Here is a 26,336-nt window from a genome sequence, read left to right as displayed (position 1 = left end):
GTATGATCTCAGTGGAAAAGCTTTGGCTGTCATTATATTGGTAATAGTGGGTTCTGGGTGTCACTACTGTGAGTGGGGCGGGAGCTGGATGTGGCTCGCGACCCTCTCTCATAACTGAATGTGGCTCTCAAGGTCCGATATCTTTGGACCAGAGGTCCCCAGCCTAATAGTGTAACACCTTTTCCACCCATAGGATATAATGGCATCCCTTTAATGGAAATATCATAAAGTCATTGGAAACCTCAATGTTATACGTTTAACAGACATCATACAGTGACATCTCTAATATATAGACTTCATTAGTATGCTGGCAAAAAAACACCATTTCATCCCAGTAAGTCCAATAATAATAAAACTCTTTATTTTTTAAATCCTGAATACCACCAGCCAGATAAAGGCCATAAAGATGATCTTTTGGCCATCGTCAAACAAGAGCACCAAGAATACACTTCTGTACGCCAGAAATTACAGAGCCTTACTCTATTTAGCTTAAAAAGGCCCATCTTGGCTACTCTCTTGTAACTTAGGCAAAAATAGATGAATGTACAGTCATTGACACAAAAAAAAAAAAAAAAAAGTTAAGGAAGTCCGATAAATGTTCAGACCAATAATGCAAAGTATCCATCGGTCAGACCAGAAGTAGACAACTTATTGGCATTAGATTACCATGACCTGCTGACTCTAACTGGGTTATCATAACAAGAACCAGGAAATGTGTACTTAAAGGATGTGACAAGGATTAACTAGAAGAGGGGGAAAGATTTGACACTTGGGACACAATGTGACCTCCCAGCTGGAGGTTAAACAGAGCAAGAACATACAACTAAGTCACCAGAACACATGCCCTACAGACAGATAGTTTGTCATAACTAACCGTTATAAATATGTTAAATGTTGGCATTCATTCTGCGCCCAAGTAGAATATCACATCTCTAAATGGGGAGATAAAAAGACAGGCAGCGGCCTACTATTAGAGCTGGGAGGGGGGGGGGGTCTACAAATTATTTAATGGAAGGCAAGAATATATATAAAAAAAATAAAATAAAAATCAGCTTAAATATTAGCACAAAGCGTAACAAAAGTATTCTACAAAACGGCATACAGGCAGTGGCACAGCAAGGATTTAGTACCAGATGATATGTATAGACAACTACATACTGCAACAATGATAATTAATAGAGATGTCAACTGAAGCCGCGAGAATACAAGGATAATCGGATAATCCAGGAGAAAAAGGGAGAGTACAACTATACGCAGGAATGCGCTAAATAAGGCAAGTTAGAACAGGAGTCAAAAAGAGGAATTCCAGAATCCCCCAACCCTAACCGAGACTCAGCTGCCTCAATATCACATCAGGAAAGCTTGCTATGGGAAGGGCTTTCTACATCGATCCCAAAACACAGGGATCCAATCCCTTAACTATATTGCTCATAATTCAGCAATATACACAAGCCCTAAAAGGATACATCATTCATGGACGAATGTGTTGGCACCCTTGAAATTGTTCCAGAAAATGAGGTATTTCTCTCAGAAAATTATTGCAATTACATATGTTCTGTTATACACGTTTGTTTCCTTTGTTTGTATTAGAGAAAAAAAAACAAAAAAAAAAACAAACAAGAATGGTCTGGACAAAACTGGCACCTTTCCAACATCAAGATCTCTGGAGATGGACTTGTAACCTTGAGATTGTTTTTTTTTTTTTTATATATATTTTTTTTTCAACATTTTTGGTTCTCAAGTCCTCAGACAGTTAGTTCTCTTCTCCTCCTTCTGTTTGCCATGCTTAGTGAGCCACACACAGACACACAATGCAAATACGGAGTCAACTTCTCCCCTTTTTATCTGGTTTCAGGTGTGATTTTCATATTTCCCACACCTGTTACTTGTCACAGGTGAGTTTGAACGAACATCATATGCTTGAAACAGTGGTTTACCCACAATTTTGGAAAGGTGCAAACAATTTTGTCCGGCCCATTTTTGGGGTTGTGTGTGAAATTATGCCTAATTTGCCTTCCCCCCTCTTTTTGTGTGTTGTTCCAATACACACAACGGAAATAAATGTGTATAATAAAACATGTGTAATTGCAATAATTTTCTGGGAGAAATACTTGATTTTCTGGAACAATTAAAAGGGTGCCAACATTTCCGGCCATGACTGTAGATCTGGGCTTATGAGAGCCCATATCTACAAAAATGGAGTTGTGGCCGTTCATGGAAATAGTAGAAAACCCTTCCCATTAAACTTGGACTTGATCCTACATACAGTTTTATACAGTGTTCTCATGGAGCCATCTCTGGCATGAATGCAGCTTCAGCGTGGCTGTTATCTGATAATATTTTTACCACAATTGGATATAATCCTGATGGAATTGAGCTTGGATACAAAAGACAAAGTGACAAGTAGCGGTGCTGTAAAGCGTTGTGAAGGGCGGTGCAGCAGATTGGTCTTTTCGACAAGGCAGGAGGTAGACTTTAGATGACTTTATTCAACAATGTAAAATCTAATATCTCATGCTGGGAAAATGCGGGTATTAATGTTGTCATTTTTGCGTTGTAGGCTTCTGGACAAAATAAAAAGGTTAATATTATTCCAGTTCCCCGTGGAAATCCATGCTCTCTCCCATATCCAGATGTCTTTGGTCAAATATCTCAAAAACATCCAAGAGACCTGATCCGTGCATTCTCCGCTATATGCAGAGAACAGCAGCCACCCCTTACCTGTCTTTTCTTTGATTTCACAAAGCACGTTGAAGAGGGCGGGTTTCATTCTGTGGCAGTTCAGAGCATGTTTCCTGCAAAGAGTACAAAGAAGAGGTGATCAGATTTGGGGGCCAAACATGAAGATCAAACAATCCAAAACTACAAATTCCACATTTTTACTGTTAAGTAAATGTTGCAGATTTTACATGTAGATTTGTGCATGGACAAGCCACGGCTGAACACAGTAGCAGGAGTAAAAATGATATTTGAACAAAAGGTACACATGGCAGATTGATAAAAAAAATGCATTATTTAGTCAATTTCTACAAGAAAAAACACAGAGGGCACCACCAAGTAATATACCGTATATAAGGAATCAACCCAAAGCATGTCAGACTAAGTGAAAATTCAAGGGAGAAAAGAGACATACCAAAAGGGGATTCACCTTAAATTAACAAATATTTATTGGTTATATAAGCAGAAAAGACAGATAACATTAAAAACAAAAAATGGGAATAACTGAAACATAATTCCCACTGAGGAAGCCACGTCGGTGGCGATACGCGTGCGGCTTTTTTCCCCACCTCCACTACTGGTTTGAATTTTATATGGATAACCTTGAATGTTGATCAGTATCTAGTACTGCATGTGACCATTACTCCCCTATATTGTGCTGGTAGTATATATTTAAGGTCACCTTTAGGCTGTGTCTTTACACATTACGGTTTTACTTTTAGTTGCAAATTTGTGCTAAATGGTTTATTACGAAGATCTAAGGGACATTTTATTTGGCATCTTTTTTAACATTTAAATATTTCTATATTAGGCACCATATATTTGTATAGGGGTTTAAATTGATATTTGTGGTATATTATCCATAGGAGGTATTGGAGGTTTTTGAGTTTAACTTTATCATGAGCAGGTCAGGAATTATGTTTCGGCGATTCCCATTTTTAGGTTTTTAATGTTAAAGGTGATTTGTCTTTTTTGCTTACATAACCAATAAATATTTGTTAACTTAAGGTGAATCCCCTTTTTCTCCCTTCAATTTTGATTTAGTCAATTTCTGTTGCAAATTGTTACTGTGCATTTCACCCTACAATGTAGCGAGATGAAACCAATGGCGAATCAGCGGTAAATTTTCCATCCCATGCGAATCATTCTCTGATGCAATATAGTAAAATTCGTGGACCACATTTATAGTGTCAAAACCGCTAGAAAACGTATGATTTAAGTCTATATTTGTGTTGCTTGATGTAAAAATAATCTTTACCATCCCAAAAAAGAAACCAAAAATGAACCCCATTATAGTGAACATGGCCAGAACGAGAAAGAGTGAGAACGAGAGTGTTGAAAGATGGAGGGTGTCAGGTTTTTTTTTTTTTTTTGCGCAGGAGTTCCGTTACTCCTTAAAGGAAAAGAAAACGGAACGCCAGAGGAAATTGAGAACCTAGCCTTAAATGGGCATTCCCATCTTCGTGAATGTCAGATGGTGCTTGCAAATACAATCGTCAGCAATACTGGAGATATTATTACTTCTTTACAGCTTGTTACCTAGATTACCAACCACCACTGCTAAAACAGTAGAGCATGCTCAGTGCTTACAAAATCTTTTCTCTTTAGCTTGTAAGCACTGTTTTGGATTGCTGGAGCGCAGTTACCTCCTAAACAGTGCCGTGCTTACATGCTAGACAGCAGCAGTGGTCGGTCTCCAAGACAATGAGCTATAAACAAAGTACAGTATCTCAAGACTGGCTGTCAATTTTAATAAGTAGTAAGTTGTAAAAATGCATCTTTTTTTTTTACAAGCACTATCTGACAACTTCCATCTATCAAGATGGGGAGAACCCTTTAACTTTGTTTGAAAGTTTTAATTAAAAGGATGAGAGTGGAGAAAATAAACAAAGAAATAAATGCGTAATTACGCAAAAATACAGAAGGCACAAAGTGGGAACATAAACAACTATGATCAATTCAGGTCTACCATTTCTCGCCAACTCAGCTCTGCTACATCTAAGTGGACACTTGTAATGTAGTTGTTGTTAGAGTTGCAGTAATAGCATAGTGTTAAGTTCTAAAAAAATAAAATATTTACCTGGTACATTAATACCTACATTAGTAATCTGTCATTGTATGTAGTCATAGTAAAATGGCTTGTACGTGAAAATATTTCATTTGAGGCCAGACTCACACTAAGAAACCAGTCTGATCACACCCAAAAGGATTAGTTTTATACTAACCAGTTACAGTTAGGCATTACATAATATGCTGTATATCATTCTCCACCGCCATCATGAGAAAAGCAGGTAACCACAAGAGATCTGACAATATAATATTCCACAGCCGCCATTTCTAGAATCCTAACTACCTGCAGAGAAAGACAGGCCATCTTCTAGGAGTTAACTTTGGTAAGATCCATTCAGTGGAGTACAAATCAACTTCCATTACTAAGATTTCAGTACAGAAAGTGCATTGTGAAGTGAACCTGAACAGAACAAATAAGAACCTCCATAGATATTCATGAACACAATGGAGGTCGTTTTCTTACAGTTTAAGGCAGCGCTATTCACTTACAGCTACACAGATCTTTTTTTTTTTTTTTTTTTAATTGTACTTTAGTTAAAGGGAATCAGTCAGCAGCACAGCTGAAGTTTTCCATTTTTTTTTCTATGAAAGTCGGAACTCCAATTCCAGCGATGTGTCACTTGCTGGTCTGCATGCTGTAATTTTTATATGCAAATAGTCTCTTCAGAAGGAATAGGCTTTTATTTCTGGTGCCACTTATTGGACGTAGCAATCCTAAAAGGAAATATCGACTCTTTAACGAGCCTTGGCCTCGTCATTTTTATACAAAAACTATTTTCTCTGCTGCAGATGTAGCAGAGCTCAGAATGCTGAGCCCTGTATAACCCCGCCCACACCCCCTGATTGGCAGGTTTCTATCAATATACAGTGTTCACAGAAAGCTGCCAATCAAAGGTGGGGGCAGGTTTGGACCAGGAGCTACGAGACACCTAGTCCTATAGTGAATCATCTGTTGATAAAACACTGATTGTATTAAAACAGAAACACACAGCCTAGTAAGCTATGAATCAGGGTTTCTGCCCCTACATCATGCTGCTCTCAGATTATAAAGAAAAATACTCCTGACAGATTCCCTTTAACACGTTAGTAAATTCTGCTCAGATTTGGGTTTATAAAAGAAATCGCACCATTGTGTCAGTTCAATCATACAGCGAATATCGCCCATGTCCGAAAGATCCTGTTTACTAATAATGGGGTTCACCATTTTGACTGGAAGAACAGCAAAGCAAGGGGGATATTAAACAGAAGTAGCCAAACTCATACAGCCTTGGGTCCCTTTCACACATCCATATAATTCCGGATAAAATGTTACCGGTGTCAAGTGTGCCATCCGTTTTTTCCGATATGGCTTAAGAAAAATCAATTCCACAGCTTCTCCTATACTTTGCAATGTTAAACACGTACAGCACAGACTGTACACTGATGCCACCCGCCTGCTGTATGTGTTTCACACTGTCCCATAGACTTGTATTGGTTCTAGTCATCCGTGCTGCTGGTAAAAAAACGGACATGTCTCGGTGGTTTATAGCATAGGCTATAATGGATATGTGTGGTATCCTGAAAGAAAAGGATGCCACACATACCCGAAACATGGACACGTGAAGGAGGCCTTCGGCTACATTCACACATCTATTTGTACATCCCTGTGTGTGCACGCAAACTGGCCAAGCCGAGAAAAAGCTCTGATTATTCCGATCTGACTGGTCAGAGTGGCAACAGTTCTTTTCAGAGGTGGAGAGAGGATACAAAAAAAAAAAAAAAAAAAAGTTTCTCCGTCCTCTCCGAAAAACGTACAGGCTTGCATTGCTGATTTTAATCAGACGCGGTCTCCTATATAATTGGTCGTGTGCACAAGCCCTAAAACAAACCACTTTTCTCTCATGCATTTTTTTTTAATCAGTTTTTAAAAACTTAAGATAAATATAGTCTGAACTTTCATTTATCCATTAACTCTTATAAAAGGGGTATTCCCATCTCCAAGATCCTATCCCAATATGTAGAAGGAATAATATAATCAATTTAATAATAAAACAGCAAATACCTCCAATTAGAAATATAGTATAGTTCTTCTGATTCGCTATGTACCTTACCTCGTGTGCAGGGCATTGCAGTATCTTAAGTATCCATGGTTACAACTACTAACAGCTAACTAACTGCCATATAGTGACTGTACTTTAGCTGTTAGTGGTTGTAACCATGGATACTTAAGCTACTGAAATGTCCTGCACAAAAAATAAACATAGCAAATCAGGAGAACTATACTACATTTCTAATTGGATGTATTTGATAATATTATAATTACACCTACTACATATTGGAATAGGATCTTGGAGATGGGAATACTCCCTTAACAATGGATCCGTGAAAAACAGATGAAATACGGAGCTTTCATCTGTGCTTAGTTGATCACCATAGAATTTACTGGCCGGGTACAATGCGCAAAACGGATGACAATAGAACATGTGAGTCTCACAGATCGGACACACTGATCCATTTTTAAAACGGATGTATGTATGGATCAAATAAACTATGTATAAAAGCGGTGTGAAATCTCTGCTATGAAGCCTGCAGAATTGTGAATGCAGCTCTAGACTTTAATACAGGCTGTAACTCGAGATCATTACTGTAAAGTTATTTCTAAAGTTGGGCTACGTTCACATGGTATTCTATCCCTACGTCCAGCACAGCTCCCATGACATTCTGAATTTAGCTATTGGGGCCTGCCGGGTGGGTGTATATATCCCATGATTGGCTGCAGCAGTCAAATGTCCATCCGGCCCAAACAGGAAGTACAGAGACCGGTGGGGAACCTAGGCAGCGCTGGAACAGGAGTGAGAGAAATTGGGAATACAAGAGATTATTTTTTTGCATTTTATTTCAGAGGCTGGACGCCTCCTTTACACTGTATATAAAAGCATTTTCTAGGGAGCAGTCTGGACATGTGATGCTGTAAGTCTATACAGTACATCAAAGTAAGGCAGGGGTGTCAGTAATGTAGTATACTTAAACACCTCTGCAGGGAGTGAGCACAGCTTTACTGAACTTTATGCACTAATGCATTAAAGGGATTTTCCAATACCACAAAAGTGATTGGCTGCAGTGGTTATGTAAGCAGTTGTGTCACAGACAAAACAAAGAACAGAGCAAGAGCCAAGAGCCAGCGCTGGACTCGTGGAGGGCAAGTACTCTTGGCTTGTTGTTTTACAACTGTTTTGTAAAAGTAGAAAATCCCTTTAAGGCATTCCATACACGTAAGAAGAAAAAAAAAAAAAGTCAGCCAACGCTGCTCATTGCAGAGAGCGGATGACCATATAATGTGAATAGGGGCCTCCACGGTCTCTACTGAGGGTGTCAAGGGAGAAAAGGAAAGCGAAGCTCGAATTTAAATGCCCAATCCTTCTTCCAAAAGAAAAGAAAAAACGGAGTCAGGAAAGAGAACGGTCAGTTGTACGCACATTCGGGAAACAGCCATCAATGGTGTATGTGTGGCCATCTTTATAGTTGGAAAAGCAATAGGAAAAAAATAAATGTCAAATTCTAAACAAATTGACTACCTGGATGCGGAGAAGTGTCCAGCTCTTATGCACACACATTGTTGTACCATAGTTACTAATTGCAACTCTTACATTAAATCAGGAGCACACAGCTCCTCTGCCTCCCTGCCTGCCAGGGGGTGGTATACTCCTGATGATTGATGGTTCTGACCAGCGGCATGATCGCACTGCTGGTAAAAGCTGAATGCTCTCCCAAGCTGCAAGCGGAGGCAGCTTGGCATCAGCAGAGGAGCCGAATCTGCTTGGATGGCTGGATCTGGCCAGCGTCAGACCACCCCCTGCAAGCTCTAAACCAAAGCATAGTGCATGAAAGAAGCGTGCACTCCTTGCCTAGAAAATCTGCCTCCTCTCAGACTGCAGAAGTGGCCGGTAACCTAGGCAATGAGCGGTACACATTCAAATTAAAAATCACTCTTTTCTTGAAAACAGAGAATTCTTAATATGAGGCAAATTGCAAACTTTTTTGTTTTTACATGCACTTTAACCCATCAACCCATTTAAGGAACATTGGAAGCGCACAACATGTCACCGCTAAAAATGGTATCCTACTAGTATGAGGCCCTTAAAGATGGTTAAAATAAAAATGCAAGGATCACTATGGACAGCAGAAGAAAGTATAAAAGTCAGTGACCATAGTCCTTGTGAACTTTCCTATAGCTGAGCTGACATTACAGAGATCGTGGAGTCTCCTATATAAGCAGTTAACGTTGTTGTAACCTCCCTGACAGAGCTAGGAAGCCTCTCTTGCTCGCTGGAATATACAGCATTCCCCCCTCCTACTTTCTATTACTGACTATCGATTGCTAATGTAAAAGGAATGCATTAGCGGGAAGGCACACAATAGGCCAATAACAACACTGTGCAGATGTGAGGTACAGAAGGGTTATACAGAATTATCCAAAAGGAAATAAACTCTTGGATTAATCCATTGGTATGTAGCTCAGAACGTACAATAGAGCCTCCATCACCAACGATACGCAGAAGCTTTAAGGCAAGGACTGCTGTCTATAGAGTGTTCCCTGTAACTGTGTAAATCATATCCATCATTTAGCCAATTTCCAGGACTTAGACAATGAAATGAGTGGAGGTCGAGCATAAGCACCTCTGCTTCATACAAGATCGGGTTCTATAGAACCCGCTTCCTTGGCTGCAAAGTCCCCATTCTTGGGATCGCTAGGGGTTCCAGCAATAGGTCCTCCATCGATCAGCAAGTTATCCACTATCCTATGGATTGGGGACAACCTTTTGTTTTTTTCTAATGCAATAGCATTTTTAAAAAGTGCCACCATTTTAGCTTTGTATTGTGAGGAAAGCCATCCTAATAATGATCACATGGTCTGAGAGCAAATCATCATGGCCAGGCACCCGGGACATCACGAGTGGGCCCCCCCCCCGGCCAGGCACCCGGGACATCACGAGTGCCCCCCCCCCCCCCCCCCCGGCCAGGCACCCGGGACATCACGGGTGCCCCCCCCCCCCCCGGCCAGGCACCCGGGACATCACGAGTGGGCCCCCCCCCCCGGCCAGGCACCCGGGACATCACGAGTGGGCCCCCCCCCCCCGGCCAGGCACCCGGGACATCACGAGTGGGCCCCCCCCCCCCCCGGCCAGGCACCCGGGACATCACGAGTGGGCCCCCCCCCGGCCAGGCACCCGGGACATCACGAGTGGGCCCCCCCCCGGCCAGGCACACGGGACATCACCGTTGTACTCTCCTTAAGCATGGCAAATGCACTAATATATCCAGCAGGCGCAGGCAGATTGCATATGTCCCTTTCCTGAATAGCTATAGTAGTGTTACTTTTGCTAAACTGGAGCAGAGTTACATCCTGTAGTATAATTTAAAGCTGTATTCAGCTTCACAGCTGAAATCTCTCAATATTCCTTAATAAGTGTAGTCTGCACACAAGACACCATGCAGAAAAAGGATATAGGAAAAAAATACAATTCTTATATGACAACTAGCAGAACTCAGAATGCAGCTCTGGGTTAAGTAGCCAATCTGCAACAAGGGATCAGTAAAAAAAATAAGTGGCGCAATGGGTCATACACAGTTTAATTTAGTATTTTTTTTTCTTTTTTCTTTACATCCTTCAACCAGAAGATCATATCAAATGATGTAATCAGGTGTAAAAAAAAAAAAAAAAAAAAAAAAAAGTTATTTTACAATTTAGTGCGTTTATTGCTGTCACATGCGATCAGTTGAGGAATCTTATGAATCTGAACTCCACAAGGCCGACTTTAGTCTGTTCTACCACAAGCAACAGAAAACAAAGCGTTACTCAGGAGGCAGCTGAGCCCAGGATGACATGAACGCTGCTCCGTGGAGTCATTTTCTCTGTCTATCAGTGTCAGATTGAAGAGGCAGATTCCTATATTAGGTGCAAGCAGAAAATTATTTCTTGTGTGATAAGGAGTCTAAAACACTTCTCTAAAACACCACGGTATTAAAAGGCTACCTGACCGCGAATAGGGGGAGGAAAAAAATCTGTGCTACAGAATATTAACCATTTATTTACTGCTATATTATGCCTACAACATGGCCTCTGTCCAAAACGTCATTCACGACATTATGAAGTAATAACATTGTGTAAGGAGTATACTTATATCATCATTGACGCAAACACGGGCGCAGATATATCAAAACTGGCACATAGCAACCATTCACAGCGCAGCTTTTATTTGCCGGAGCGGTTCAAAAAAAAATTAAAGCTGCACTCTGATTGGTTACTAAGGGCAACAAAGATATTTATTAAAATTGAGGCCTAGTATACAACGGCTCGTAGTATAACGTGTAGGAACTGCCCTCAATGATCAGATATTATAATCTTTCATATTGTAACCATCATTAGAGAAATGAAACCTGGAATCTGAGTGGTATTTGTCAGCGTTAGTTTTAGTTCCCAAATGCAACCAAAAATCAACGGTGCGACTTGCCGAGTTTTACAGCTATGATTTTGCTGTAAAAAAAAAAATCGAAATCACATGGAACTTGCGCAAGTGTGTCACGTGTGACAGAAAATCCAAGACATTTGGAAATATTTGCGTCTGTTGTGTAGGATGCAATGTCGATTTCAGCACAGTGAAACATGTTGCCATGTGGTCCCAGCCTTAGGCCACGTTCACATGCTCAGTTTTTTATCTCAGTATTTGCAAGTCAAAACCAGGAGTGGAAGAATCAGAGGAAAAGTATAATAGAAACACGTCACCACTTCTGTATTTATCACCCACTCCTGGTTTTGGCTTACAAATACTGAGGTAAAAGACTGACCAAATACTCAACGTGTGAACGTGACCTCATGGTTACTGACTATGACAATTATAATAAAATGGGGAATACACAACGCTGATCAAACTCACAATAAGATTGGAAACTCATGGAAGATACATTGCGTTGTTCGATTAAGGAGGTCTCTGTCACCCAGAGTGAGAGCATAGCAAGATTTCATAGCCACCCATTGCCTTTTTCGGTCTCTGGAATAAAATATCAGGGGGAATCAGATGGCAAAAGTGACACCATATTTTTGAAGAGGATTTTTCCAATTATCCAGTGCCGACCCAGATTAAAAATCATTGCATGCATGTATATTTCTTTTTTCTATTGTATGACTATAAGGAAGGGGGGGATTTAAATTTGTGACATACATGTGAATAATTACCAAGCTAAAAGTTGTCCACTATTGGATATCCCCTCATCAATGGCTTCTGTGTGCTGCGTAAAAGTAAGAAAAAAAGTTTACACTTATGTTGCCTCTCGGAGTATTTACTGCATTATTTGATCCACTCTGGGCACCTCTTAGTCGGACGCTGCACCATTGGTTATTGTATGGATCATCCAAGGTGTACATACGTACCAGGATTATTAGCATAGACAGTAGTTCATTATCTGATATATGGCTTGGTAAAATGTGATGCTACTGCGTCTCCTCTTGGCGTGAGGCACCTCATTTTATCCAGCTGTATATTATAATAACGATTTTTTACATTTGATATTTCTTGTACAATTCTAGATCCTCAGAGGACTAATATTTTTTTCTGGAGTCATTATGCTACATTAATAGGAAGCTTTATTTTTGTCCCCAATTTTTAATTTTGCCCATGGTCTAACACCAAGTGATTGCTCCCCGACTCCGGAGTAGAGAACAGCTGCATGGTTTATAGTAAAACCAATGATAAGATACAGCAGGTATTTGTTAACGTGGCTATTAACTGGTGCGTTTTACAAATTCCAGTTTTCTTTTCTATTTAGATCTTCATGTATTAAGTTTTTTTTTTTTTTTCATCCCCCCAGAGGTAAAAAGCCCAGCTGCAATTTGAGAGAAAATGATAGTTTTCCTTCTTAAATGTGTGTGTGGAAGAATAGAATAAAATCACTCGGCACTTTTCTGTGGTGGCTTTGAAATGAAACTAGATTTTACATGGAAGCAAGATTTTTTTTCTCTTCCTAACAGGACTCATTTCCACAGAGCTTTAAAAATACTTACGATCAGCAGATTTCAAAGCACTTTACACATTCACACATAAAAAAAAATGTTTACATACTACTTTCCATGAATGACATACATGTTACAGTCTGGTAGGTAGAAGTGATAGACGGAGCTGAAGATACAAAATGATATTCATGATTATGCTATGTTACTGTCGCGTTTTACAGCAGACGCTCAGGCTGCAAGAGTAGAGGCCCATTTCTTAGCCTTACATGGCTTGCACCCAGATGGGGATGCATCTTGCTACTTCTTCGTGCATTCGACACGTCACAAATTATGGCAAGTTGTCTTGTAGCTGAGGAATCTCTGGAGATCATTGAATTACTTGTTGTTATCGCTCTACTTCTGCATAATGTACCATGTTCTTCTAGCCCTTATTTCAGGGATGAATTAACATATGCAACAAAAGGGGAATGCATAAAAGTTTGGAGGCTCCTTAGCAAAGAGTAAAGTGGTTGCACAGGACTTGGTGATCCTGACAGATGATACATGCTGCCTGAGCCACAGCAGTATGTATCAGGCGCTGACTGTATGATCTCAGCCAGGCATGTTTGACTCAAACGCGTCAGCGTTTCAGAGAAGAACATGCTTTAAAAGCAGCCTGCTCCCCACCTGCTGGCCTGGATTGACAGGTGTCTGCCTATACGTGCATGTACACAGAGACCACCACTCCGTGTTGAGAGCCATGCTGTTCCCACTCTGTACACTGTGTGCATCCAGCGGCTACCGCAGCTGAACGTATCTGTTCCATGGTGGGTGTGCCCCACCGATCCGATATGGACAACCTAACGTAAGATCAGGACCACACAAGTGTATAAATTGGAAGATTGCAATCAGATTTTTTATTGGATAGCACTAAATGGGACAGTGCTGATGACCTATTTTCTCAACTGACAATCGATCTATGGAAAAAAAAAAATTGCACAATGCTGCGATTTCACTTTGAAGCTAGAAGACATCTGAGTGAAGTCCGATTTCCGCCAACTCACAGAATGGAGAAATGTTGTTCTTCATCTGCTCCTCGCAGTGTGATACGGTTCGCTCAGCCGAGAGAGTTGGGTCAAATTATGTTTAAACTAAGCAAACTCAGATCAGAGTTTGATTGGAGGGTCATTAGCAGAATCGAGACACTACTCTAGAACGAGAGAATCTTTTCGTGTGACCCTGGCCTAAGGAAAAGTCATCAATATACAAACCCTTTAAAAAGTGATTGGCTGAGCAGGCAATTATGTTCATTCTTGGTATGGAGAGAAGGACCAGGACTACACAGGTTCTCACTGTCCATGAATATAAGGAACTCAATAAGGAATGCCTCTATCCTAAAGCCCATTAAGCAGCCAGATAGGCTGCTTCTGCTCTATGTACACCAAGGATGTCAAACTCAAAGCACACAGAGGGCCAAAATGAAAAACTAGGACAAAGTCGCAGACCAACCAGTATACAGTATAATGGGCCCCACAAAGTCCTCCATACAGAATAATGAACGCACACATTCATCCAAACAGTATAATGGCCCCACATATTCCTCCATACAGAATAATGGACCCCACACAGTATAATGGCCCACATAGGGGTGGTGGTTCTGGTGTCGCTGGCCAAATATAACCACCCCGCGGGCCAGATTTGGCCCATGTGGAGGAGTTTGACATGTATGAAGTACACCCTTGGGCTCCCAATACTAGAGCTACATTGTGGCCACCTGTAACAAAGAAATACAGGACAATCTAAAGAAATGGTGGAATTACTGCAGCACTGTACAATGTCTGCTTATAATAATGCAACTCTAATATATTCACATCTTCATGCAGACCAAGCAATTTGTATTAGGCACATTCAATACCTGAAATATTTTAGACTATTGAATGAGGACTAGACATGTTCTATATCTTCTATAGAAGCCCAATTCACAATTGTCGACACCTGTCTGGTCTCATAACATGAAACACTTGATAATATATATAATAAAAAGTTCTAAAAAAAAAAAAACACAAAAAAAAACAAGTAAAATCATTTCGCATACCTATACAGGGACAATAAGATCATGACAATACATAGATGGTAGTTAGGAATACCTACTGCACTCCAACTATACATGTGAGGGTCAAGTTTTTTGTTTGACTACCAGAATAGAAAATAGTACTGCGTGTCATTAAATAATGGAGAAAATGCTGTATTTTGTACTTGATTCCTTGTTCACCAGCTAATAAATAAAGAAGGGAGGTAGAAAATCACTCCAAGACAGATGGATTCTGCAGAAAAGGGAAAGTTATACAGAATGGAGAGTGCTTCCGATTTTCAATGCGGTGTGCCCCAGGACATTGGCAGATGATACCAGGGGGAAATCTCACACAGAGAGGAATCATCATTAATCACACAGTGGTTATTAGCACCTCACACATTTCCATTAGACCTCCACAAGACAAACTGCACATAAATTATAGCGCTGTGCATCCAGGAGATACAGGGTTAACTAGCCTAACAAGACAGGGAAGAGTGTTACCCTGCAGTTCACAACTTCACATACAGGATCTATTTAAATGTTAGAAGAGGAAAGATTTTACAGTGTCTTATAAATCCACCTAAATACAACTAATGACTTTTACTTTGGCAATAAATAATCGGGAAATACCGCACTGCAAAATGCCAAACCTTAAGAACTGGAACATCAAGGGATAGTAGAATCCCAGACTGCTCCTAGAGAGGTAACAGAAATATCAGAGAGTGCAAATAAACACTAAGACCATGTTCACACGTAACGCAAAATGCTGCATTTTTTTTTTTTTTTTTTGCAGGTGTCTAACACAATAACAATCTTCTCTGGTTTTTGCGGTTTTCCCCGTTTATTTGAGGCATTTTGCTGCAGATATGAATCAGCCTTTTATACGTTTTTATAGAACAGAAGAGTTTCGAGTCTGCACTTAAAAACGCAACTGTTTTTCAGGCTCCCCAAAAAAGCCTAGAGAATAAAGAAAAAACAACAACACACCTAGCATAGACACACATGAGCATGAGTTTTCATGAAATCACATCCATTTTCCTTGGCTGCACACAGCATTTCACAACCTCATGCCACATTCACAGGTTCAATATTTTACCTCAGTATTCTTAAACCAAAATCAGGAGTGAAACAGAGGGAAAGCATAATAGAAACACGTCACCACTTCTGCATTTATCACCCACTCCTGGTTTTAGCTTACAAATACTGATGTAAAATACTGACCAAATACTGAACGTGGCCTAAGGCTTGGTTCTCAAGTCAAGTATTGCATTTGATGTTGCAAATCAGAATGTAATTAGCTAACTTATGTTACTTGCGTTTTTGTCTCCTTTGTTTTATTTTAACTAAAATTGCTTTGTTTTAGATACTTTCCGTTACTTAGATTTGTTAAAACTATAGATAAAGTCATGTGCGGATTACAAGCGGTTTTACTGCGGAGGCGCAATAAAAATGCATATGCAATTTTTATCAGCGGATTTTCCTCAACTCATTGTAGTCTATGGAAAAAAAAAAAAATAAAAAATAAATAAAACGCATATTTACTGCAAGGGAGATAACAAAAAACAAAAACAAACCTGGAACTTTAATATGCTGCATTTTCTTATTGAGCAGGAAAATATGCAGCTGTTAAAAAAAAAAAAGAAAAAGCAACAAATCCTCACTGTGAAGATTATGCCCAGCATTGTGATTTTTATCGTGTAGATTTTTTTTTGTTTTTCGCTACTATTGCAAAACCCCCTCCCCCCTCAAAATGTTTTGTGCACGAGCCAAAAACACTTGTTTTATTTTATGCAGTTTGAGAGTTTTCTTTATTTTTGCAAGTCAAATTGTAGATTACATTGTATCGTTTTTGGGCACATTTTTTATGACTTTTGTATCCTTGTTTTTGGGAGGTGGTAGATAAGGAACATATTTTAAGTTGTTTACCATGTGGCACAAAAACCTTACATTTATCATGAATTATTACATCATTAGAAATTATATTTGGGGGGGGGGGGGGGGGAGAGTTGTTTTTATTAACTTAGGATGTTTTATTTATGTTTGTATACTGTGACTTTATATAAACGTATTTTCTTCAGGCCCACTATGGGACTGTACCCCGCAATACTTTGATAATTTTAGATGAAACATCCTGCGTCTGGTCATTGTTATGCCCCAGGCTGCCATGGCAACCCACTGGCATCCTGCCAGCGCGCTGTGGGGGCATTAATGGGCTTACAGAGGCTGCCCCTTCTCTGTAAAACTACAGTTGTCATGTTAAGTATTGACCACAGCATCCAAGGGCTTGAAAAGCTAGGTTCAGACTTAAAGAGTTGTCGAAGGCTTATGAAATTGACGCCCTATCTTTATTACTCCTTTAAAAGGGTCGATTATAGACAGGTTGATGGACAAAACGATGGCTAATAAGATCATTTGGTGTGCACAGAATACCATGATCACCGCCAGCACATCACCTGTTCACATGGCGTTTTGCCAATGATGATTTTTAGGTTAGTATAAAATCATCACACCCGACGAACATTTTGCTCATTCGTCCAGTGATTGCCGGCATGCTTAGGAGTGACGATAGACGAAAGCGACCTATGAATGCTCATTATTGGCTGGTCTAAATAGACCATTAAAATGCATCATTGATATCAGATCGGTGGGGGTCCAAAAACCAGCAACGCCACTGACCAGCTGCTTTTAGCTACAATGAAGGCCAGATGTAAACTGAACCGAGCCACAACAGCAAAGCTCTGAGAACTGCAACTCAGCTACTCCGTTTAGTAAGATAGCACAGATGATGATATTGATGGCCTAAGTAAAAAAAGAAAAGTACAAGCTTGGTACAGTCACAAAATAAAGGACTTTTTAAATTGAAGGTCTCATATTTTGGCTAGTGGAACCAGTGGTGCTCTACTTGTAAATATAAGTGTGAATAGTCCATAAGATCGAGGAAAGGGGCACTCACCATCCATAGAAAAAATTATAAATCACCGACATTGCCTTGGAGCTAGTGAAAACGGCCGTTTCGCAATGTAAAAAGAGCTTCTACAGGTCATGTAGAAGTGCTTGTGCTGTAGTCCAAGCATCCTGCTAGCTCCACAGCTATGCATTTCTAATGGCGATTTATAATATAAGGCTTTTTATGGATGGTGAGTGCCACATTCTGGAATCATCAATATAAGCCTGGGAAACACCTTTGACTCCAATCTGGGTAGTTGTAGCAGGGTCTCAGATGTATGTATAGCTAACACCTTAGTAATAGTACAACATGGTGTTCCCCAACTTTCTGCTGTTAGGATATATTCACACACTGCTATGTCTGCCCCACTCATCCAAATGGTGTTTGTAGAAATACATGCACATGCGGCAGAAAAGCAATTTTATACTAGATCAAGGAGCAGTTGTACAGTTTAGAAAGAAGGATGTTTTTGTAACTTCTACAGACCATAATGGAGAGTGTCTGCAGCAGGACCTCAGCAATCATGCATCTATGATATAATTTCTGTATCAGAGGGGGAAGCCTTGCTAAATTGATGAACCACCAAATTATGCAAAAAGAGGTCAGCCAGCATACACTTATTTGCAGACTAAGAATAGGATAATTTATGGAGCATTCCCATAGCACAGTACAGCTGAGCACAAAAGTAATAATACTTTACCGCCCAGATACAGGTTAATGAAAAATTGTATAGTAGGCTCCACTCCTGGGAGCTGCCAATGTAAAACTGAACCCTTTCCTAATGTACTTACTATATTTGTATTATTATATCTGAACACTATAAACTTCCCATGTCAAATGAATATTTAATGTGTTCAATGAGAATTTCGCCGCACAGTCTCCTGAAAACCAGCCAATAGATTTTCTATAATAAGAGTCACCTCCAACTGGGGTCATGGATAAAAACCAATGTAAAAAGGTTAGAAAACAAACCCATCTGATTAGCAAACTCATCATTTACCCACATACTGCATTGTGTTATCAGGGATAAAAAAAACAAATTGGCACTGGAAATAATGTTACGTGGTCAAATATGTCACATAATGTGTGCTGGAGAAATGCTATACATATAGGACAGCAAATATTGTAAAAAAAAAAAACAGCCTTAAAACCTAACATCACTCAATGTGTGAAACTGAAAGGGTGACCAAAGTTAACACCAATATCTGACTTCCTACCCTTGGGGAGTCAACAAGGCGGAGATATAGGGGAGGTTTGGCAACTGATGATCGCTGGCGATTTTCTCTCTGTAACAAAACAAAATCAAGGTTTTATCCTTTAACCCCAATGGGAGAGTGACATATATCTTCCCCCTATGACCAGCTTAAATAACCAGGACAGACAGGTTGTGTCTCAAAATATAAAGGAAAAGAACACACACAAAATATGCAGGTATATATTAAGATTGATGTGAGAATGGAATAGCGGGATTAACCAACAGTATCACATATATGGTGGTTACGTCTCCCAATGACACTATTTCAACCCATTCGGTCTTATTTACCACCAGGGTTACCCCTCTCTTTCGTGTATGGCCACCTTTACCATGGAGGTAAGGGTTCTACAACCACAAGCAAGTAGGAGTTACCAGGTATGTAGGATTGGGTGTAAGGCTTTTCATGATCCCCAGACACATCCTATGTTACTACTTTACAACTTAGTCTTGGCTGACATTATGGGACCACTGTATAGAATTAAGTTACTGCACATAAAGTATAAGAGAGTCCCAGCTCAGCAGGATCACCACTGTGACCTTCTCAATAAGTACAGGGAAAAACCACAAGTCAATATTTATAAAAATAAAAGTAATAGGCCACATAAAACAAGAACAATAAGCCACTTCTAGCGTTGAAAGGTTACAACGTACTTACCTACAAGTGAAAGCATTCACATTGTACTTGTGCAAGATCAAATAAAGCAACTTTGTGAGCGGAAGATTTATCAGAGAAGCCTGCAGGATCTACTAGAGTACACGGATACGAGGCTGGAGCCTTCACCAAGCACAGCTCTCCATACCAACGCGTTTGCTCAGAGTGCTTGCACTACAAGCAACGGTGGGGGGGGGGTGAAAAGGAGGGTCACGTGACTGGTATTAGACAAAAAGTCGCACTATGTGACTTCAGATAGACAGCTAAGTGTAACCAAGCGCTTATCCGAATGTAAATAATATACTTCCTGTGTTTGTGTTTACTAGAAATGTAATAGTACAATGGATCTCTTACCTAAGCAGGCTGTAAATACATGACGCCCTAAAATGATCATTTAAGGGGGTCTTCATAACTGCAGTGTGTGACCATGAATCTGAGGTGAGTGATCGTATCGCTATACGATACACCCCATTCAGTCATGTTTAGGGGAGCAGTTTTGCCGGCCATGCCAGCAGAACGGCTGGAAGCAAAGAAGGTTTTACATAAGCCATCGCCATCACAGACTCTTTGAGACGGTTTTGATAAAATGTCTAGAAGTGCTTTAAAAGAAAATGCATTTTTTGTTTTAATACAAGCTGGTCGCTGAACTGCTGCACAATGTAAAATTGGATCACATGGATATAATGGAGTGGGGTTCTCAACCCCAGACTGCAAAGATAGGATTTTATGGAAGAGCACAGACATACGTGTCCATTGTATGTACAACCTAATGGCTTCCATAGGAGACTGGTAGCTGTAGCCACTGTCCAGCTGCCTTATCCATCAAGGCTGATCATTGGGGATCCCACAGAAGTGATCTCAGAACAGCAAAGGTTTACATCCAATGCAATCATAGAGGGACATATACACAGGATTCTGTGCCTACAAGCATGAAAGACAGCTATGGTTACAGCAAAATAGCAGAGCCATCTGAAGGCAGCTAAAATATGCACATCAATAAAGATATAAAAGCTGCACATTTCTCCAGGTATCCAGGATCTGTACCTCCATTCATCTGGGGTTCACAATTTTTCATGGCCATTCATTGCACTAGAAAGGTTCTCATTTGCACTGTGCAGAGGTAAATACAATGCATCACATGACAATGGCAGACTGCTTCAGCTGTAAAACCATTATGTCCCCTATTCACCATAGCCCATAAACCACTAAAGGTTAGCACAAATACAAAACCTGATGCTAATAAACTACTATGCAAATAGAACAGTTCTCCTCCAAAACATTAGAAGAAACACGTGTACGTGTCCGACGACCTGTCCTACAGAGGATCTGTTATCAAGAACATCATTTCTATACTGCCCCGTTTATAGTGTCAGCTATAACACACCGGTACTTTTATATCATAATAATGCACTTAGATTTGATAAAAATATGCAGCCTTCTGTTTACTGACAAGAAATCATCACCATCAGTGCTGTCATGTCAAGTGTGATAGATGAGGCGTTATGACGTATGTGGAGTCCTACAGCCTTGCTAAACAGTGTGTACATTATAGTAACAGGGGCCCCATACAGACTCATGGACGCTCAACTCACTAGAAAACAAAGAGCGATACTATTGGGAAGATTATGTAACCTTTTGTTACATTTTAAAGGGGCACAAATACTGAAAAATACCATTAAACACACTTTAGATCCAATATACTACAAACAGCGATAGTATTTTATACACATCATGGTCGGCCCTGAAGCTTGCATTCTCAGAAACGCTACTCTACAACAGACTATGCCTGCACACTGCGATTCGTACATTAACAACATTTACATATTTGTTTTGTCGACACGAAAGACATTTCCAAAAGTGTCTAATATAGAAGGAATATAAGTCACAGGAGGCCTAGATTTACCACCGAATCAAGGCTTCAGCCTGAATATTTTTCAATATGTATTAAGTTTATGTTCACCATTATCAACATCGTTTAAAAAGACTGAATTATTATATTTCCCACTATAAACGTTTTTTTACATGATGTAATATGTTCTATATGATAAAGTATACCCTGGAGCTGAACTAGATTTATACACTGGTGTATATTTTATAATCTCAGAACCTACATATTAATACTGTATCTGGTCTTAGCAAGGTATAATGTTCACATCACTATAAATATATTTTTTAACTGTTGCAAGTACAATATAATATATAATGTTATACAGTGAAATAACTACAGTTTCCAGTTCTTGTTCTAAATATAAACTCAGCCAATTATTTATTCTCAAATTATATTAAAAAGATTACAATAATTGTTATCTGCCATGCAATAAAAATGACAAATACGACTACTGAATATAAAGAGACCCTTACTGTGCAATATAGAATATACTACAGGTATAAACTTCAGGTGCCCTCTAAATACATAAAAATACTGATTAACCCATGTATTTATTTCCAATGTCAGCCCGCACATTGCCATAAGAAAATACATTTCCCCATAAAACCTGCATTTTATCTAGCCTAATGGCTCCTTCACAAAGCGATACCGAGCTCTCGTGTTAGTGTCATTTCAACCTCGGCTCAGACCTAACAAATAACACAGGAGCAAGTGAGGGAATTAACTTAGCTGCCAGTGACAACATAGTCCACAACCAGCAGTCACCAGGATGAAAAATGAAAGAGCAGTCCCTCTCCAGTCAGCATATGTTGTAGCATCATAGGCCGCAGCATAGGCTTTGCCTGTTGCAATCTGCCTGTAAAAAGCAGCTGGTAATAAAAAGTTACTATATTTCTGCTAAACCTCAGATAAAGCCTCCTACATTGATTAGTTAGGAGTAGATTTTATGCTTCTACTGATATGAGACAGATTGGTTACCATGTAGAAATGAGCTGCTGATACAATGTATCAGAGGAAGTAATAATATTTACAATATCCTTCAGGTAGTAACAACAACACTATCCTTCGGTTGTGGCCAACATTACACTGTACCATGCTATAGAACACCATGCTATAGAACCAGCACTCACACATTAATAACATATTGACTACCCTTTATAAAATTTAAATATATATTTTCTCTTCTATTCTGAGAATAATTGAATAGTATAAATAGGATATAGCAGGTCCAGTGAGGAGAAAGTCAGAACCTGAGCCAGGCCTAGCAGTGGAAGATGGTGGGAAATATATTGTCAAAATGTGTGTGCAAATAAGAGAATTAGAGAAGGGATACAGGATACACCTGCACCACCATAATAACAGATGTAATAACTGGGTATTTTGATAACCCCTTTTTCTAATAACTCTGATCAATGCCACCATAAAATAGGTGCCAATAACATGGCAGTCTGTATAGTAAACACAGGTTATTGGAGCTCATGGGCGAGATCCTCCAAAAAATGGCGTTCATGCCATAATGTATGGTGCCATTTTTTTAACATCAAGTTCTGGCAAAAACAGAATACTTGTTTGAAGATGAAGAAAATCTAATTAAAAAAAAAGCAACATACCCATTATTGCATGAAGCCAGGTGTATAGGCACCACTTTGTTATATGTCTAAAAATGTGACCTGGCAAAGTGAGAAGTATTGTAAATTGTAGCTGTACATGCCCTATAACACCCTGGCAGTGCTATCACCCTGTACACTTCACATTGTGTGCCATCTCCTAACTCTGATGGAACATAACACACAGGCCTGGCGGCAAACTTGACCTCAGTGGTCCTTCTACTGGCGCACTAAAACTTTATGACACCCTATATATTCTACATCTGAGCTGCACAAGGGTCAGGTTAGACTTTTATCTTTTTGCTAAATTCCTATTAAACTCATCACTTGTAAATAAAATACAGGGAATAAAAAAAAAAGACTCCCTCCAGTCCCTAGCAGGTAAGCACACACTGTCTGCATGCTGCCTGCAAGCCAATGACATATGGAAGTATTTACTATAGGTCAATAGGGAGCTATGTGCCTGTAGGTGGTACGCTCCAGGTCAGCAGTAGATTGTCAGCTCTGGGGCCAGGATTACAGAATGCAATTATCAATGTGCAGATTTTCAGGTCATGAAATTGAAATTAATAAAGCTGTATGATAAAAAGTCTCAGCCTGGGACACTTACAGAACATGTCTCAGGGCTGGTAACCATGGGCCTGGTTTGTCACTTTTGGGTGCTTGCTGTAAGTGTGGCACATGGATGTGTATGGCACACAACAACAACACACCAGAAAAGTTTAGGAAAATGACAAATGTCGCAGACTCCTGATGTGCAACTGGCGCCAATGTAAAAACCCGAATTGGACCATTTGGCCCCATGTCAGTCCCCAGTATGATGAGGAGTGTGGGAGGACTGGGGGGCCAGATGTTGGAGCCGTCCTAGCACACACAGACACGGATGCACACGGAGCTCACCTGGCCTGCGCTTCGTCCAGACTCTGGTCGGTGATGGTCATGATTTGCTGTAATATATCCCCGATGTCCTGCTTCCTGCCCCCCTCCCCCTCGGCAGCCCCGGTGCCATCCTGCATGTGCTGGGACAGGCTGGGGTGACCCGGCATCCCCACCCCAGGGTGGCTGTGCATTAGCCTGGGCTGATCATCCATCTCCAGGAGCAAGCCCCGCTCTGCAGCGCCCTCCGTGCACCCTGCAGCGCACAGGGAACTCTTATTGTTCTTCCCTCTCTCCTGCCTTTGTTGTGGCTCCCTCCTGTAAATCCCAGGGCGCAGGAATCCGTCCAGATCCGGACAAGTCCAGCAGACCAGGAAGAATAGGATCCAGGCAGAGGAGGCTCTGGGCGCCCGCAGCGGCCGCTCTCCCGGAGGGTGGGGTCTGGACCGGAGCAGGGAACTTCCTCGCAGCTCGGTGTCCTGCTTTTGTTTGGGGCTCAGTCTCCGCTCCTCCGCCCTCCTCCCGTGTCTCTCCTCTCTCCTCTAGAGCTGACACACAGCACAGAATGGAGACCGAAGGCCCGCCCCCCCTGCGCGCTCACTGGCTGCGGGTGGCACCAGGCCACGCCCACAACAGATTGTGATTGGCGGCTGCACGGGTCACTCCCCTCCCTTCCAGCTGTCAATCATTGAGGTTCAGAGGTGGAGAATGTGAAAGTAGTAAGGCAGCGATAGCCAGAGGAAAGCACCGAGCACCCAGAAGGAAGAACACTCAGGAGGAGCAGCACCAAGCACCCATAAAAAAGAGCACCCAGAAGGAAGAACACCCAGGAGGCAGAGCAACAAGCACCCAGGAGGAAGAATACCCAGGAGGCAGAGCACCAAGCACCCAGGAGGAAGAGCACCCAGGAGGAGCAGCACCAAAGAGGCAGAGCACCCAGGAGGAAGAGCATTCAGGAGGAACAACATCCAGGAGGAGCAGCACCAGGCACCCAGGAGGAAGAACACCCAGGAGGCAGAGCACCGAGCACCCAGGAGGAAGAACACCCAGGAGGCAGAGCACCAAGCACCCAGGAGGAAGAACACCCAGGAGGCAGAGCACCGAGCACCCAGGAGGAAGAACACCCAGGAGGCAGAGCACCGAGCACCCAGGAGGAAGAACACCCAGGAGGCAGAGCACCAAGCACCCAGGAGGCAGAGCACCGAGCACCCAGGAGGAAGAACACCCAGGAGGTTGAGCACCAAGCACCCAGGAGGCAGAGCACCAAGCACCCAGGAGGAAGAACACCGAGCACCCAGGAGGCAGAGCACCAAGCACCCAGGAGGAAGAACACCCAGCAGGCAGAGCACCCAGAAGGAAGAACACCCAAGGAGGAGCAGCACCGAGCACCCAGAAGGAAGAACACCCAGGAGGAGCACCACGGAATACCCAGAAGGAAGAACACCCAAGAGGAGAACCACCGAGCATCCAGAAGAAAGAACACCCAGGAGGCAGAGCACCGAGCACCCAGGAGGAAGGGCATCCAGGAGGAGCAGCACCAAGGACCCAGAAGGAAGAGCATCCAGGATGAGCATCACCAAGCACCCAGGAGGCAGAGCACCGAGCACCCAGGAGGAAGAACACCCAGGAGGAAGAGCACCAAGCACCCAGGAGGCAGAGCACCGAGCACCCAGGAGGCAGAGCACCCAGGAGGAAGTGCACCCAGAAGGAGCAGCACCAAGCACCCAGAAGGAAGAACACCCAGGAGGAGCAGCACCAAGCACCAGGAGGAAGAGCATTCAGGAGGAACAACATCCAGGAGGAGCAGCACCAAGCACCCAGGAGGCAGAGCACCGAGCACCCAGGAGGCAGAGCACCGAGCACCCCGGAGGAAGAACACCCAGGAGGCAGAGCAACGAGCACCCAGGAGGAAGAACACCCAGGAGGCAGAGCATCAAGCACCCAGGAGGAAGAACACCCAGGAGGCAGAGCACAGAGCACCCAGGAGGCAGAGCACCAAGCACCCAAGAGGAAGAGCACCCGGGAGGAAGAGCATCCAGAAGGAGCAGCACCAAGCACCCAGAAGGAAGAACACCCAGGAGGAGCACCACCGAACACCCAGAAGGAAGAACACCCAGGAGGCAGAGCACCGAGCACCCAGGAGAGGGGCACCCAGGAGGAAGAGCACCCAGGAGGAAGAGCATCCAGGAGGAGCAGCACCAAGCACCCAGGAGGCAGAGCACCGAGCACCCAGGAGGAAGAGCATCCAGGAGGAGCAGCACCAAGCACCCAGGAGGCCGAGCA

The 26,336-nt window shown here is 41.7% G+C and overlaps 1 protein-coding gene across 4 annotated transcripts in view; it reads right to left on the bottom strand.

The window, feature by feature from the left end:
- Window positions 1-24,646, bottom strand: part of PBX1 (PBX homeobox 1) — a 125,079-nt gene extending 100,433 nt beyond the window's left edge. For 2 of the 4 annotated variants that reach the window (XM_073643073.1, XM_073643074.1), the window contains exons 1-2: window positions 24,078-24,642; window positions 2,722-2,795 (exon numbers count right to left, since the gene is read on the bottom strand). In XM_073643073.1, coding sequence (XP_073499174.1) covers window positions 2,722-2,795; window positions 24,078-24,268 — 265 coding nt within the window. In that variant the 5' untranslated portion in view covers window positions 24,269-24,642. Of the gene's footprint in view, window positions 1-2,721; window positions 2,796-18,992; window positions 19,062-24,077 lie in introns of all 4 variants that reach the window. The other 2 variants (XM_073643076.1, XM_073643075.1) reach the window with 2 other exon arrangements.
- Between the last annotated feature and the right edge of the window lie 1,690 nt (window positions 24,647-26,336).

The sequence above is a fragment of the Phyllobates terribilis genome, unplaced genomic scaffold, assembly GCF_046119375.1.
Source record: "Phyllobates terribilis strain yellow unplaced genomic scaffold, ASM4611937v1 Scaffold_8__6_contigs__length_399053987, whole genome shotgun sequence".
Classification (NCBI taxonomy): Eukaryota; Metazoa; Chordata; class Amphibia; order Anura; family Dendrobatidae; genus Phyllobates; species Phyllobates terribilis.
Note: the sequence above shows the minus strand (reverse complement) of the source record. Positions and strands in the feature narration are given on the sequence as shown.